This window comes from Drosophila virilis, chromosome 5, assembly GCF_030788295.1.
Source record: "Drosophila virilis strain 15010-1051.87 chromosome 5, Dvir_AGI_RSII-ME, whole genome shotgun sequence".
In the NCBI taxonomy this organism is placed as follows: domain Eukaryota; kingdom Metazoa; phylum Arthropoda; class Insecta; order Diptera; family Drosophilidae; genus Drosophila; species Drosophila virilis.
The window spans coordinates 1368388-1385788 of record NC_091547.1 but is presented as its reverse complement, the minus strand read 5'-3'; the positions used below and the strand labels follow the sequence as shown (position 1 = coordinate 1385788).

The following is a 17401-nucleotide window of genomic DNA, read 5'->3' as shown; positions in this document are numbered from 1 at the left end:
GCCCTGATAACTCTGGCCGGTCGTTATGGAGCCCGCCTGCAGGCGTGGCCCGGCGGCGACTGGGAGTAGCGTTGAGTCCGGCTCTTTCATGCGTGGCGCCCGTATGGCCGAGAGTGGATTGGGTGGCGGGCCGGGCGCCGGGGAGCGTGCGCGATCCGGAAAAGGTGAGGCAGCGCCCTGATCATAGTCGCGCGCATGCGTCGCTGGGCACTCGTCGAAGCAGAGCTTCTCGGTCGTCTGGTAGAAGGGTATTATCGGTGCCGGCTTGTTGATCATCGACGAGACCGAGGAGGGCGTGTAGGGCCGCGTGGGTGTCAGCGACTGGTCGGGCCGCTCGTACTCATCTAGTGATTGAAAAGCCATAGTTACTGGACCCGAACGATCCTCAATGATGATGGGCACCGACGGCTGCACCATTGGCTTGCCCTGGGAAGCAATTGAGCCACGGGCAGCTGTTGGCGCCGGCCCAGTCGTACCCCCCGTTGAAACCTTGGCAATGGGTCTATGTACAGTCTCGGTGCTGGGCGCTTGTGCCTTGGGTGCATCTACGAAAGCAAGCGGGACATTGTCGCGCAGCTCTTGTGGTTCCGGTGTGCGTATGGGACTCTGAGTGGGCAGCACTGTCCAGTTGCGCTGATATTTGGGTATGGTGTCCGCCTTATGCAGGCCGGACTGTACGGCTTTGCCCTTGAGATGGCTGAGCGGGGACGGTGGCGGGAATAAAACCTCTGAGTGCTCGAGCTCGTCGGCGGTTTCCTCGATTAGCTCGTGGGCATCGAATTTACTATAAGCGGTATTTACAGCTGTCAGGTTGGAGGCGGTTGTGGCTGAAAAGGTGGATCGGCTGCTGGCCTGGACCTGCGCATGGGTCTCTACTTTGGCGACGTAAGCTGATTTGGAGTTGGAGTTGGCGGTGCTGGTGCTGGTGCTGGTGCTGTTGGTGGACTGTTGGACTGTGGAAGAGGAGTTAGAGGAAGCAGTCGCATTGGAAGCGGTAACAAGCGAGTTCGAGTTCGAGTTCGAGTTCAAGTTAGACGAGTTAGTCTCAATGTGTTGTTGCTGTTGTTGATGTTGTTGCTGTTTCAGTTGATGGATCATCTGTGTCTGGTTGTGAGAGTGTTGCTGGCTCTGGAGCTCCTCTTCTTTTTTGTGGTAGTAGTCGAGTCGCTTTTGATTGCGCTGCTGCGCCTTGCAGTACTTTTGGTACTCAAGATCGGTCTGTTCTTTGGACAGGGAGGCAATAGAGGCGCGCGGCGTGTTTGTAACTGTGTTGGGATTGGAGGAGGAAAGCGGTTCGCGAGACGGCTGGAATGCTTGCATTGCCGCAAATGCTGACGATTTGCGCTGCTGCTGCGGCTCCGTTCTGTAGTATTCGACAGACTCTGGCGGCTGCGGCTGGATCCCCAGTTCCTCCTCATGGTCGAGCACCTGAAATTCATATTTTTTTAGTTCCTGCTGCTTCTGCTCCTCGTCAATGCGCTGCGTCGCGTTCTCGGGATTCAGTGGGGTGTAGCCGCGATCGGGCGCCGTGCACAACGCATCGCCCATTGTCAGGTGCTCCTTGGGTGTGGGTAGGTCTATCAAATGGATGGGCACGTCCCGATCGAAGTGTCCCTCGAACGGACGCTCGGGTGCGGTAGTAAGGGCGCTCACAAACGGACTTTTGGGACGGTAATCTTCGCGCAGATAGGGTTTCATGTCCATGGGCGGTGGCATATATGGCACGGTCTCCTCGGGCAGCGGCACACCCTCCGTGGCGGGTGGGGCAAAGCGCACCGGAAATTCGGGCGCCGTTGCCATTGCTTGACTGAACCGAGTGCCGCGTGGTGGAGACTCGCGCAGAATCTCTGAGCCATAGCTGTCCGAGGGAGCAGTCGGTAGGCTAGCGGCAACAGTAGATGGAGCAGGAGGGACGACGACTGCTGTCTGTTCAGCTGCGTCGGCAGCCGCAGCCGCAGCCGCAGCTGCCTCGAAATCATCATCGCAGGGCTTGGGGAACGGACACTCGACCAGATGGAAGGGCACTTCCGGTGCTGTGGTAAGCACTCGAATCATGGGATTGATCCACTCTTTGGGCATGGGATTGGGTATCTTGGAGGGCGCCGGACGTTGGCGCACGGGCGCTATTTCAAAGTTAATCTCTGGCGTTGGCTGAAACATGCGCTCGCTCTCAAGGATCTGGCAGCGGTGATCGATGATCAGGCCCTCCCGATCATCAGCCTGCCCGTCGTCGTCTACCCAGGCTGTCACAGCGGCTGCCTGCTCGGCCTCCGTGGCCGACTCAGGTATCGTCTCCAGCTCTGTGTGCAGCTGGGGCAGCTCCTTGATTTCGGGCTCATCGTTGAACGCTACGTGGCGTCCAGCAGGTGCGGGCGCTGTCGCTGCCGCCGGAACTGGACTGGGCGTCACCTCCCTTACCATATCGATCAGCTTGTAGGTGCTCAGCGGTGCTGAGAGCGAGTCTACGCATTCCTGTGCGCTTCGCCGGCCCGATGCAGACTCCTGCACATCCTGTGCGCTGCCATAGTACAGCTGATAGTCCAGCTCGGAGCCGGAATGCTCGAAGGCCTGCTGCATCTGATAGGCCTGCAGCTGGGCGGCATACATGCGCTGATACTCCTCCGAGGTATTTGTTGTCGTTGTCGATGTCGAGGTGTAGCTGTCCGAGCTCGATTCCTGTTCGAGTTGGGCCTGCTGCACCAGTTGATTGGTCAACTGTGGCGCCGAGTAGCTCTGCCACTGAGGAGCCTGCGCCGGCTGCAACTGCTGCGCCTGTTGAGACTTCTGCTGCACTTGCGGCTGCGGATCGAGTCGCGAGGTAGCACTGCCCGGCGGCAGCGGTGGCACCTCCTGCACAGGATTTGCCACCACCACATGCTGCGTCTCGGGCGGCGCTATGTAAAGCGGCGCAGCTGTTGGCGCCGCGTGGCCCTCGTCCTGTGGCGGTGGCCAGGAGAAGCTTGAGCCGTGGGAGCGTCGACTGGCGGCCAAGGCGACCTCAACGTCCACCTCATAGCATTCCTCCTCAAACTGCGGCTGCAAGCCTTCCTCCTCCAATTCTGAACGAGGGTCGGTTGTGGTCGGGTTTGGGGTAACGCGTTTGTGTGCGGTTTTGCAGATTGTTGGTTAGTTTTGCATGTGGGGCACGGGTCATGGGGCAGGTGGCGGGTGGCAGGTGGCAATGGGCAAATATAAGAGCAGAAAGAAATAAAATTCATACGCTTGTTAGTCGTTGGCACTGTGCAAAGCGGCGGCAGAGGCAAAGCCGAAGGTGAAGGCGTTGGCGTTGGCTGAAGCTCAGGCAGAGGCAGAGGCAGAAGGGAAGTCAAAGGTGGAGATGGTGGCGGTGGCAAAGACGAGATGTCAAAAGGCGGCGCAAACAACAAAACAACAAAACTAAGCGGGCGGAGGGCTAAACTAACTACAAGTGCCAGACCCTGCAACCAGTCACGACAATTTCGCCAAGCTGCTTAACAAGCAGCTGAACAGCTAAGCGGCAACTCCTTACATAATACCAAAACAGTTTAAATGTGTTCCAATTAGTGTTATTTTAAAAACTGAAGGTGTGTGTGTGTGTGTGTTGGACTTTCGAGAAGCGTATATGAAATGGAACTGGCTGAGACTGAGCTAATTTGATCGAGAAATAATATTACGCTAAATATATCAAATATAATAATAGGCTTCACTGGAAACTTTCTATTCCTGTTAATTTTAATTATAGCTAACTAAATTTACTAATTGTCTTAAGACAGAGTGTCAATAAATAAAATGTAATAATAAAAATAACATATATCAAAATTGTATATTCATTCTATTTAGGCTTTTAGCACTTAATTTTGATACTTTGATATATTGAATAATTAATAATTGTCGACGATTTAATAAATAAATAAAACAGTAAGGAGACGTCATGAGCCTGCGTGTGGCTCTAGTTCAAATTAAGTGCAAATTTAAATTTTTATATTTGTTGACGAATAACACATTTATAATAAATTTAAGTGTTTGTTTTTGACCCGGCGATGCCGGTTAATTCTGTCTAGCTACAAATCTTTCATAACTGAGTTAATGCAATCAAAAAAACGCGAAAACAATAATATATATAGTGTAACAATCTGTTGTCGTGTAAAAACATAAACAAAATATCGCTTGCAATATTTTGAGGGCAGAAAAAATATAATAATATAAATGAGAATGCGCGACAGGCGCGGCACGAGTTGACAATATTGCAGTATGTTTTACGCGCCATGTGCGCGGGCAAATAAATTTTTCATTTCTTATTTTCAGGCCATTTTCATGGCGCAACAATAAACACACGCACACGCACGCATCTTGTGTCTGTGTGTGCTAGACAGCAATACGTGCGTGTGTGTGCACAAGTATTTACTTCCATTTTTTATGGGGCCCACGTCTGTGCAGAGCCAAAATGGCGACGACAGGTAGTCATTGGCTTTTATTATGCATAATTTCATATTGCCTGTAATTTTGCAGAAATTGAAAATGGCAGACACACACACACGAACACACACATGTACAATAAAAAAGAGACATAGGATGAGAAAGTCGCGTATATAGCAAATATTTTATCATATCAGAAGAAAATAAACTGTCCACAGCAGACGGACAAAAACAATAACAGAAAGCGAAAAGTTTCGGAAAAGTCGCAATAATAATAATGAGAGGCCAGCCCCAAAGAAAGTTTCTTGGTATATTAAAATACATCAACTTATGTATGTGAAGGCAAAAAGCATGCAAAGTTGTGCAAATTTTGGCGAATTCTCGGGCAGCCCATTCTATTAGTAGAGAGTATAAAATACAGAATAAAGAGTATATTATATAGATACATATTCCTGTATTTGTTGATATGTATTTATCGATTTGTTTAAGAGAGCGGTTAGGCGCAAAGCGTTTAGCGTACATAAATCAATTATGTAGAAAATAATACATATACTAAGTATAATACATATGCATATACAGATACTCATCAATTTTTTTTCTGGGCATGACGCCGCAATTTATTGAGAATTCGTTTAAAATTGAGTATAGGTTTCAGGTTTTCTGTTAATATGAAGTATATAAATAGAGAGTACGATTAAGAAAAAATTTTGTGTTAAGAATTTGGTTGATTTTTTGTTGTAAACAAAATTTCCAAAAAGAATTTCCAAAAATTCACCAGCTTTGCCGAAAACTTTGCCCTTTAGTAATTGTTTAAGTTTTTCTAATAGGAATATTGGTAACCTAAAAGAAGCCAGAAGAAAAACCAGAAATGTTCATCAAAATACAATGTCTTTTTTTTGCTGTTTTTTGTTTTGTTATTGTTAATACAAGCCCGAAAGCATTTTCAGATAAATTTAGAACAATAGTTTCCCACTAGACAAAATGCATACAATAAATCACAAAGCCCAAGACGAAGCAAAGCCCACTCCAACTGCGACTTGAAGGAATTTGAGGCATTTGATGCATGGACGCCCGGCACGCTGCCAGCCGAGAGAGAGAGACAGAAAGAGCAGGAGAGGGAGAGAGAGAGAGAGAGAGCGGAAGAGGTGGACAGACATCAATAGAGCACAAAGCAGGCAACACAGGATGTCAGCCTGTTTGGATAATAATGACTGGTAATTTATCTGCCTTCGTTTACATTGTTGTGCGTCGTGTGTATGTGGGTGTGCGTGCGTGTCGAAATGTGTGTAGCACAAACATTTGTTTGCCAGCACATTTTTTTTGCAGCCCTGCCGCCCATCTCCTATTTGTGGCATTTGCTAACTGGATTTGTTTTTATGTGTGTTTCGACGGCTTTTGGCAGCTGCGGCTGGCGGCATGCCGCCAAACCAAGCAAAAACAAGCCAAAGACCAAAGCCCTTAAAGCCGCCCTGTGGGGGTATGCCCCCTCCCACCATCGCTGCTCCCGCAGAAAACAAACTCAAATAATGGCTGCGGTTGTGCGTGATTCTCGCTATGATTGGGAGATTGATTTTGATTTCTGACGCACGAACTTTTGGCCTCAAAGGTGGAATTCAGCACTTGCTTTGATTAATGCGGGCGGTGCTGAGCGGCGGGGGGAAATGGGGCGTGGGAAGCTGGTTGCTTCTTTTGGCATGTAATAATTGCATTTTTAATTGCATGAAGACGAAGAAAAAATTGGCTCATAAATTGCATTGTTACCATTACGATTGTTGTTGTTGCAACTGCTGTGCGCCATATTTGCTGTTAATTCATTTCCGTTATGACAGCCAACAACAATACAGACGCGTAATTGATATACAAACACACACACACACACACACACGCACATATACCAACATATATGTATTGACTTTGCATGCAAACACACTTCCATATGTATGTATATAAAGAAAAATGGTTAAAATTGGTGTGAAGCCAACGCGAACGACGGCGTAAAAGAAGCAGAACCGCGGGCACAGTGAGCGCCAAAATTAGCGGTACACACCAATTGTCAACTCATTAAATTAAGTTAACAATTCTTGAAAAAAGTGTAATTGATTTTAGAAAAACCTATGCAAATAGAAATTATACCGAATTTCAGCTAAATATTTTTAAATAGAGTATAAATCGTACTTTACAGGCACGCTTTATACAAAGAGAAGAAATTGATCGCATCAAGCCAAGAGTTCTTGAAAAAAGTGTAATTTTAGATTAGCTAATCTCAGAAACAGCATTAAACTTCTTGAATTAAATTTAATTCATGCTGAAATTCCGCTTAACTCTAAACGCGCTTTGAATAAGTGAACAAATTCTTGAATCAAGTAAATAGAGATGACTTTTAGTAATATTTGAACTAAGCTTTTTTTAATCAAGAAAACTCGAAGTTGATTAATGGCGACTGTGCGCTGACTGCTTACAGTCAGTGTCTTTTGATATGCTGCGCATACCCTGCACATATTTGCCATGCATTTAAAGTTTTGTATGTGCAGAGATGGAGAGAATCGGGGGGCGACCGCAGATATTGCAACGTTGCAATGCCGAACCGAAATACATTTTATATCATTTATATTACTGTGTGTGTGTGTGTGTGTGTGTGTGTGTGAGTGTGTGTGTACAGGAATTGTTTCGTTTTGCAGCATTACGTATACGTAACGAACGTTTGGGTTTCGGTTTGGGTTTGGCTTTCAGTGCCATGAAATGTGCCGGAAGCGGGCAACATTCACTGCCAACAGCAACTGCAACTGCAATTGCATTGGCATTGAAAATGTTAACACACACACACACGCACTCACACATGGAACATACCCCATCCCGTGCAGGCGTCATTGTTGTCCGTTTTAATTTCCCGTCTGGCCGTATTATAACTTATTTACTTGAAATGCTTTTACCTATCAGCAATTGGTTCTGTCAACGTGCATGTTGCATGTATTATTTTCTTCTACGTGTGATTAACTCTCTCAAATTGCTTTCTACGATCAGCTACAGCCAGTTGCATGTGAATTTTCGTGTGTGTATGGCATGTGTCAAACAACTCAAGTAACTCAACAGCAACAAAAATAGGTTAACGAACAAAAACTACGCGTTGCAAGTGCCAAGAGGCTGCTGCTGCTGCTGCAGGCTGTTGCTGCTGTTGTTGCACGAGCAACAATTGCTGTTTACCTCGATTGTAATTATTGTTATAGATGTGTTTGTTGTTGTTGTTGTTGTAGGACTGGGTCTGAGTGTTATAGTTAGGCAGGGTGGCATATTTATTGCTCGATCCAATTGGGTATGAGTTTCTATATTGTTGCTTTTGTTGCTGTTGCTGCTGGTGTTGATGGTGTTGGTATTGATGTTGTTGTTGCTGTTGTTGTTGTTGTCTGTTGACACTATTGTACCTTTGCACAGTACGACCTATACATAGACACATACATATAAATATATACACAAACTCAAGACTCTTGCAACGATTTTGGGGTAGACGAAAAAAGTAAAAATTAAATAGAAAACATTTTTGGGTCGATTTCGTTTTTGCACTTTTGCCAAATTGTTTCTTTGCATTTCGATTAGTTTCGATTATTTAAGCAGGCGAGGGAAGGTTTGTTTGTTTGTATGTTAGTTGGTCGCTTCATTTGGTTTTCGAGTTAAATTTATTTGCATTAAAAAACTTTTGATATATCATGTGTTTAACTTAACAACAGATCAATTTATACATTTAATACTAGAGCTGCCAGTGGATCCCCGCTCTAAACAAAAACAAAAAGAAAAACTAAACAAAACAAGCAGCTAAAACTCGCAGAATAAATATTATATATAAAGAGTTTATAGATTGTATATCACACGCCCACACTTAATAGTTTTATGAGTGTTTTTTCTTCTTCTATCTGTTTCTGTATCTGTAACTGTAACTGTAACAAGACTAAACCCATTCACCTTCTGACTGAGACAGTGTCTCGTACTCATCGTCAGCTGTCATCGTCTTACCTTGTTGACCAACATTGGAGCGCGGCAAGGTGGCATAGGGATTGCCAGCGGGGCGTGGCGATTGCTGCTGCTGCTGCGGTGGGTACGAGGATACCGGCACCGGCGACTTGGGCGCTGCCGCTGGCGGCTGAGAGGCGCCGTAGGGGCGCGCATATCCCTGGTTGACCTGGCAGAGAGAGAGAGAGAGAGAGAGACAGGGAAATGATGAGATTTGAGGATTTAATATGTATTAACTCGAGTGCAGGCATTGTTAACAAAGAACATTAAACAGTTTGTATTAGAGAGGAGCTGGCTAGGGGCTAGCTGCGAGCTGGGGCAAGGGCGAGCGCGGTCGCGGGCGCCTACTTACCCGATAACTGGCGCCGGCGCCCTTACCAGGCGGCTGCACGCTGCGTATCACATTTCCGGTCAAGGTGACATACTCGAACGGCTGATCCGAGCCGTTCGCGGATGTCTGCATGCACGGACCTGTGCACGCAGCGGAGTCGCCCATGTTGTTGTTGTTAATGTTGTTGTTGTTGTAGCTGCTGTAAATGGCTGCCGATTGCTCATCCGCCACGTGGGCGGACATTATTTCAGACTGCGCTGGATTACTGTTAGCTGTAGGTGCTGCTGCTGCTGCAGTTGTTGTTGCCTGATGTGAATTAAATTTCAATTGATTAGCTAGTGTTGCCGTCAGCGCGGCGACATGTGGCTGCAGTTGCCCAGTTGTTGCTGTTGCTGTTGTTGTTGTGCCTGCGAATGGCTTGGCCGTGTTGTTGTGTCTGTTTGTTGTTGTTTCTGTTGCTGTTGCTGTTGTGTTTGTGTTGTTGCTGTTTGGGTGTTGCTGCTGCAGCTTATTGGCATACTGCTTCAGCAGCTGATTATACGCATTATGGCTCTTATTCTGCGTATTCATGTCATTCTCATTCTGTGTGGACCTCAGCGGTGTGAGTGCGGGCGCTGGTGGCGGCGGCGGCGGTGGCGATGGCATTGACATTGTATAATTATCAACGGGACACTGCACAACACTGCCCACATCCAGCGACGTGCAGGAGCCAGAGGCTTGGCGCGAATGCTGCGGCGAGTGCTCCATGTCCAGGGACAGCGTCGAGGCGCTGGATGCCACCAGGCTGGGGCTCAACTGAGCACAGCCGCCCACACCCGACGAGGATGTTTGCGAGGAGCCGCTCGAAATTGATGAGAGGCTGCGTGTGTGTTTGCTGGCCTGTTGCTGCTGCTGCTGCTGCTGTGGATCTGGGTTTGGGTGTGGCTGGGCGGCAAGTGGGTTGGCTGAGCCTTGTGTCGGGTGCTGATGTTGTTGGTTTTGGGGCAACAGCAGCAGCTCCTCGGCTTCGTATTGCAACAGCTGTGTGGGAGAGGGTGGCGGCGGCAGGGGCAGCTCGCTGCTGCTGCTGATGCTGCAGTCAGGCTCTGGCATTGGCTCGGACTAATGTGTTAATACGAGCGCGTGTTAATGGGCGGGGCAGGCAGGCAGGCGGGCGGGCGGACGTCACGCACATGAGCAACAGCGGTTAGCGGGTGGGAGGCATGTAAATTGATGCACAGTTAATAAAGGCAGTTAATTAAAATGCAGAGCGAAATTTCTGAGAGGCTTTAAACTATGTGTGTGTGTATGTAAAAGTGATTGTGTTTAAAATAGTGTGTGTTTAAAAGTGTGTGTGTTTGGCTGCATGTCAACGTGGCGTATGAGCAATGTGTGCACTAAAAATAACTAATAGGTCAAGGTCAATTGTCTGGCTAAAGCTAGCTCCTGTAATGTGTCAAGATTGTGTGTGTTAAATAATCCAAAGCGTATTCCAATAAAGAATAAAAAATATAGTTTTCACACATTATGCAACACTCAAGAAGCAGCAACTACTTCTGTTGCGAATTTCCAATGGAAAAAGAAAACTCTCTTTACTTTGCACTCGAATTAAATGATGAACTATTCGGAAAAAGATACTACGCGTTGAGTTTTCGTTCGCTCCCTTTTTGTATTTTATGTATTTTTTAAGCACTTAAATATTCGTTTTGGCGATTTTGAACACTGCACTCTGCAGCATGCGAGCTGCCTGCGTGCCGCGGACACGAGTCGAAGAGGCAAACTGAACGCAAATTCGGCCAAGAAGATGAGCTGTGGCTGCCGCAGCTGCGGTTCTGTGCAGCTGTGTGGGGTTTTTTATAGCCCTAGCATAAACACAAAAAGCCACAAAAATAAAATTGTAATTGAAATAAGTAAAAAAATGTGCAACGCTCGGCACAAGGTATAAATTTAGCACTTAGCCATTCGACCATTCGACAATTCGACTATTTGGCCATTTAGCAGGCATTGCACATTTCGCAGAAATGCGCTGGCCGTAGCCAAAAAACTGCGAGAACTTTGGCTGCGCTTCCAATTGCCAGTTGCCATTTGCCAGTTGTTTGTAGCCAATTGTGATGCATACTCGAATATCTGAGCCGAATCCACACGCCTGCTCAAGATTACTGAATATCGCAACTAGTTGACTTTCTATTTATAAAAAAAAAGTCGAGACTTGCGGGCGATGCGCATCGCATCGTATCGCATCGCAGTCCTAATTTCAATTGACAATTTTTGTGCCACATTGCGTGGTACCTGTTGCTACACTCGGCGAAAAATTTGTCAATTAAATTCTAGCATAAATTAATGTCAATTCATTTGCATATTCTAAATAATCAACTAATATGATAAATGAAGTAGAAAAAGTCTTTACAATGAGCGTAAAATAGTTAATAGAAACTTCTGAAATAAACTTTTGCATTTGACTTCAGTATTAAATCAGTTCTTGAAACAAAAATAATGTTTTAAGTGTGAAAAAATTTTGCTAGTATCTCGATCTTTATACCGAATTCGTACAGTTATTTCTTGGAATGTATTGCAAGCTAGTCCATCAGCTGGTAGTCGAATATACCCTATATATAATTTACCCTAGCTAAAGCTTAAGCTTCTCTACGGTAGCTTTCATAAGATTAATCCGTCGCACACAGCCCAATTACATACTGAATCAAAAGCAGGTTAGAAACATACAATTAAAAAGAGCTCTCGATGGGAAAGAGTAAACATAATAAACATAATAATAATTGCATGCAGGCAAGAAACAAACGAATTAGCAGGCTTACACACACGCACGCACACACACACACGCACACAGACACAGGCCGACTCACTTCTGCTCAAGTGAAAACTCAAGCATAACACACAAATGCATAAACTTTTCCATTTTGTCGTTTTTATCGCTTTTGCCAGAATAAGAAAAGTAAACAAAAACAAAGGCTAGAAGTAGAAGTAGTTGTGGAAGAAGAAGAAGAGGGGGCTGAAGAGGGGCGCGGGAGGGGGCCAACGTCTTTGGTAAAATTGCATGAAAATGCTTGAAAGTCGATTTTCTTCTCGCTCGATTTTTCTTTACGCTCGCCTTGAAACTTTCTGCATTGCATTGCATTTTTCTTTCTGGCCAAATGATTTTTAACATTTTAGCATATGGATGTCTGCCGCAAGCGAAAATTTATGCAAACATTTTGCCAGCAATATGATAAAATTGATTGTAAAAACAAGATGAAGCCGAGCAGCCAGCAGACGATGGATAAAAAAAAAACAAGCAGCAGTAGAAAAATAAGAACAAGCGAGCTTCAGGTGCGTCTTTGGGGTCACAAAACTTTTTTTCCCGTCGCCCCATTTTTTACTTGGCTCAAGCCATTTACTTTATGCATTTGTGTGTGTGCGAGTGTGTGTGTGTGGGTGTGTGTGTGTGTGTGAGTGTCTGACAAGATTGTTTTTACCACGCTGGGGCACAACACACACGGAGAGAACAGTTAACAAGTTTAGCATGACTTTTACTTACCGGTGCCGGTGTAGGCGTGGCATTGCCATTCGAGTAGCCATTGCTGCCATAGCCGTGGGAGCTCAAGGCCGAGGAGATGGTATTGGCGCTCAGCTTGGTGTTCCTGCGGCAGAGAATATGACATGATTAACACGAAATAATTGTCATGCAATGCGCTCCAATTGGCTGCACTACCCCTCTCTAATTGACACCCCCCCTCCCCCCGTCACTCAGGAGAGTGACCCGCATGAGTCCTTTAATTAAGTGCGATTTGCCATTTGGCCAAAATTCAAATAAATCCCAAGCCCCCAATTGACATGCACGAACGTTTGTCAGCCTAACGAATATAACATATATATATTTGTGTTTTTTTTCGTTGACTAGCCCCACACCTCTGACAGCTACGCTCCCACCCCCTCTCCCCCTCCCTTCGCTACACGCCACCAGCAGTTTGGCTGCAATTGCATTTAATAAAAATTTGCTGCTGCTGAAAACGTCAGCGAAAATCAGTTGTCAAAGTTTTCATGTCCACAGCAGATGCAAAAAGTGCCATTCAATTGGCAACTGTATGGACAAAGGGGGCTGGGGGCTTAGGGGGGGGAGGGGTTGGACTGCTGCATTCAGGGTTTCCAAGCAAACAATGCCGCGATATCCGTTCGGCTGCCCCATCGAAATGTCAAACGTGTTTTGGCATACGCAAAAATATGCATATATTTATATTGCATAAATTCATATTCATATTTACATTCGCATTCACATTTATATTCATATATTTTTTTTTTTATATTCATTTGATCGACCCGACCAATTGTACAGCAGACAAGAGTAAATACAAAAATAAATAAAGAAGAACACAAAGTCGGACCAAAAGTCTAACACTTGTTACTTTGATTCTTAATTTCTTGCTAACCCCAGGTTGAGCTGCATTTACAGAGTATTTTGACTGGGTATTCGGGGTTCTTTGATGCTCTACATTTACAGGGTATTTTGAGAAAGTATTTAGCGTGTACTTACGGCTTAATGGGCACTGGCACATAGCCCTCGGTGCCGGCTGGTGGATGCTGCTGGGCAGCCAGCTTGGCATGGATGTCGCAATAGAGCTTGTTGTTGAAGTTGTAGTAGCCCTGGTTCTTCAGAGAGGTGCCACAAGTGGCGCACTTGAAGCACTCAACGTGCAGATTCTTGTCCTTGATGCGCACAAACACGCCGCTAAATGGGGCAGAGAAAATATATTGTAAGCTTATAGTTAACAAATCCATCCTGAAAATCTATCCGGAAATCGATAAACGATTTTCAGAGCTTTGTGTATGTTATCGATAATTAGACAAAATGAATGTGGCATAATCCCGTTAGTAAATGGAAACTTGGTTAGAAATTAAAATGTAGTTTGCATATTCCAATTAGAGGATGCTGTCTTTTGGTAAGCAATAAATATTTATATTAAAGCTTATGGAAAACTCGATAAGCGATTGACCGATTTGTAAATGTTGTAAGAGGATGCCAGATATTAGTCCACAATGAATGAAAATTAATTGAACAATTGTCCGCTTTGACTATGTTCAATATGAAGATAACGTATGGAAACGTATTTAGCGTATTCACATTAGTAGATGGCTTAAAGCACGCAACTGTTAGTCAGCAAAAGGTAAGGTAAAAAAAATTTAAAATGGTAATAAAGTAAAATAAAATATGTTAAATCTACATAATGAATTATCGAATTAAGCTCATGAGTCGTCAATGGCAGCCAATTAAATTGGCATACAAATTAATACAAATGATGATGATATTCCCATGAGCTGGAGCTCAGTGCCGCAGTCGCAGGTGTTGGAGGCGTCTGCATAATAATCATGTGTACTGCATAAATTTCAACAATTGACTTCGAAATAAAAGCAAATTAAAATGCGTGCGCAGACACACGAGACACACACACACACGCGCACACACACACATTGAGAGACACAGAGGCATGAATTATCATTGAACATGGAACACAAATCCTTACACAATGCCCACGCCGCACAATTGACATGCCGGATGTCCGCTGGCGGACAAAGGACGCACACCACCAGCATCGCTGGCCAATGCCGCTGCAGCCGCATCCATATCCGCCTTGTAGTCGGGCCCCTGCAGCGCCGGGCATATGGGCATAACAATGATGCGCGGATCGGCCTGCTCCTGCTGCTGCAGCTGCTCCTCTTCGGCCTGATGGGGCTTCGCAACCGGCAGACTGGGCCTGTGCGTGGCCGCCGGCGCCAGCGTATTTTGCTGTAAATTGGTGCCGATGCGCTCATCCTGGCGTCCTGCCTGCGACTGCGACTGCGCCTGCATTTGGCTGTGGGGCAGCGGCGTGCGTCGCTCGTTGCCGCCAATCGCGTGGCTCTGCGTCCAGTAGAAGTTGGCTGGGCTGTGCGGCTCTGTAGCGGAATTATCGCCATGTGGTTGACAGCACAAAAGTTCAATCAGTTCACAAAGCCTTTGACAAGTTAGTTGCAAGTAATATTTATATGTGTGTGTGTGCGTGTAGGACGCCCTCAGGATAACACTAGTACTGCCCCAGGACACCCTAGACCTGTTAAAACCTAAACTAGAAAAGCTCGCACTCAACTCAGCTATACTTTAAATAACGTGAAATTAGTTACCTATGAGTTGCAGGCAATGTTAATTAGAGACCTGTCTTGATATGTTATTGTGTTAATGTTGCTTCTAAAGTGACATACACAAAGAAGAACACGCACTCAGCTCAGCAACACTTAAAATTACATTAAGTTATTCAACAAAGAGTTGCAGGCTATGTTTATGTTAATTAGAGCGCTAATGTTAATGAGAGTGTAATGTTAATGTTAATGTTAATGTTCTTGTTGTTACACAAATGCACTTTAGTTTTTGGTTTGGTTTTGTGGCCCACTTACGTAATGAGACGTTCGCATTCGGTGCAAATGTTTTGCCCAGTTGGCAGTCCGCCGGTGCTCGGGGGCTTTGGTGAATTGACGGGGGCGTTAACGTGCCGGGTGGCGTTTGATTGTTGTTGTTGTTGTGGATAGTGTTGGTGTTGATGTTGTTGTTGTTGTTGGTATTGCTGCTGCTGTTGTTGATGATGTTGCTGCTGATGCTGTGGTGCATCATGCTCATAGTTGTTGTTGTTATTGTTGAATGCTGTTAACAGTGTTTGATGAGCAGCCATTTTGTATTGGTTGTTGGTTTTTGGTTGTATGTGTGCGTGTATGAAAAAGAGTCGAAATACAAACATGAGTTAGACATAGACCGAAAAAGGTATTGTATGCAAGCCCTAACACACAATTGAATATTCAATTTAAAGAGATTTTTCCAAATTGTTAGCCACTTTGCAGTTCCATGTGCAGTTGCTGAAGAACTATTTATAATACTATACCTACAAACTAAATATATGTTTTTTAATCTTTATGGCATAATTATGGAAGAAGTTGGGGAAGAGAGTGGAAAAGAGATGTATTTGTTTGGTAAATGTTGTGTGGGCTGCTTTAGAAATTCGATTTGACATAGAGAAAACGAAAATCCATTTCTTTATCTAAGCACATAAAACAAAGACAATACAGAAAATAAAACAAAGCATAAATATTAAATACAAGTAAATACAAAATAAAACCAACCAAAAACGCTCACGGCTGACTAATAAAATATTTCTATGCCCTACAGTGATAGTTCTCTAAGATAAACTCAGTTCAAGGTCTCTGCTGTGTGTTTTAAAAAATGAAAACGCTGCTGTAATCTGGCTGCCTACTTATAAGTGTATTTGTAAACCAAGAGAGGGAGAGAGAGAGAGACAATGTGCTCAGCTGGCAGCCTGCCCTACTGAGTACATGGCGGATGCGTAATATTACACTTAAAGACCCTAACACAAGTTCGCCCAAATTAATCGGCGAGAGTGTCGCTCACAAACGGATTGGCGCCCTCGTTTAGTAGCAGGAGCAAACGAGCCAGTTCATAGTTGGCTGCATTACCTGGAGTTGATCCACCTGTTTCCTCCTCGCGCAGGAACTTCAGCACCTCCGAGCGATCGGCCTGGTATTCCTTTTCGTTCTTCTTAAAGTTGACACTAAAAAAAAAGAGAGGGCGGGAATGAGAGAGTAGTTAACACACTTTTCCATTGCATACTTTCGGCTGCAAGCGCACAAAGCGCGCGGCGCGCAAAAGTATGCTGTGATAAATGAGTGCGGCCAACATTGTTGCGCATACGCTGCGTTGGCCACCGCAAAGGCCGCTCAAAATAAAATAAAAATACCAAGAAAAAAACAAAACAAAAAAGATCCCCTAAAGAAATTAAGTGCAAAAAGCTTGCAAGTCCCACGCGTACATTTGTTGTAAAAAGAGCCCCAACTCGACAACTGGCAAAACAGTGAAAACACTTTTGGCCAACAGCCCGACTCTGGAAGGGGCGTGGCGGGACTGGGGCTATCATTTGGCGGCATTGCACACAGTTTTAGCCGCTTAGGCGCAGTATCTGGCGCAGCAGCAATAAAAAGAAGCCAGAAGACCAGCGCGAAAATAAGCAAAACAAATTTTAAAGTAAAAGTTTTGTGGCATTCGCCTGTCACGGCACTTGCGGCCCACCATTCCAGACAGTTGTTCCTATACTCTGTTTACAAAATTAAGAAAAACAAAAATGTAGTATATAGTGCAAGATTATGTTAAGCCTTTGCGGCCCAAGCCTACTTGATGCGGTGGAAATTATGTCTAAATTCTTCTACTGACTTCAATTGAACAGTTTTACAGTCATTGCTGCTTACGGTCTGCGAGTCACCAATGGGACTCTTTTCGTCTGGTTTAATCATTAATTGAATAGAGTATTGCCTAGTTGGCCACACCTCCTAGCTACTCATGTTTTTTTTTTGGCTGTTGCTCTTTTCTTTTTCATATATTTAGTTGTTTTCTTTTTTTTCACTTAAGGAGGGCCCACTGTTGAATAACTTACCCGAGCACACCGCCAGCCAAAACCTCCGCCTGGGCGGAGAGTGTTTCCGCAATAGATTCATCGCTGTAAATGCCAACCGGGGTGTTGTATTGTTTATTGACGATGCTCTTCACGCCGCCATCGCCGCCACCGTTGGCCTATTCCAAGTTGAAGTAAACACAAACACAAATATAAATATAAAAGATGAAAATGTGTGAATGAATAATGGAAAATCAATTTCTGTTTCGGTTTCTGT

General features: G+C 45.1%; 1 protein-coding gene across 8 annotated transcripts in view; it reads right to left on the bottom strand.

The window, feature by feature from the left end:
• Positions 1–17401, bottom strand: part of Zasp52 (Z band alternatively spliced PDZ-motif protein 52) — a 60774-nt gene that overhangs the window by 3827 nt on the left and 39546 nt on the right. For 2 of the 8 annotated variants that reach the window (XM_015168819.3, XM_015168826.3), the window contains exons 6-12: positions 17167–17303; positions 16196–16290; positions 14221–14632; positions 13233–13427; positions 12240–12342; positions 8750–9829; positions 8401–8566 (exon numbers count right to left, since the gene is read on the bottom strand). In XM_015168819.3, coding sequence (XP_015024305.1) covers positions 8401–8566; positions 8750–9829; positions 12240–12342; positions 13233–13427; positions 14221–14632; positions 16196–16290; positions 17167–17303 — 2188 coding nt within the window. Of the gene's footprint in view, positions 1–5048; positions 5236–7596; positions 7831–8400; positions 8567–8749; positions 9830–12239; positions 12343–13232; positions 13428–14220; positions 14633–15127; positions 15372–15682; positions 15763–16195; positions 16291–17166; positions 17304–17401 lie in introns of those variants that run through there. The other 6 variants (XM_070209814.1, XM_015168823.3, XM_070209815.1 and 3 more) reach the window with 6 other exon arrangements.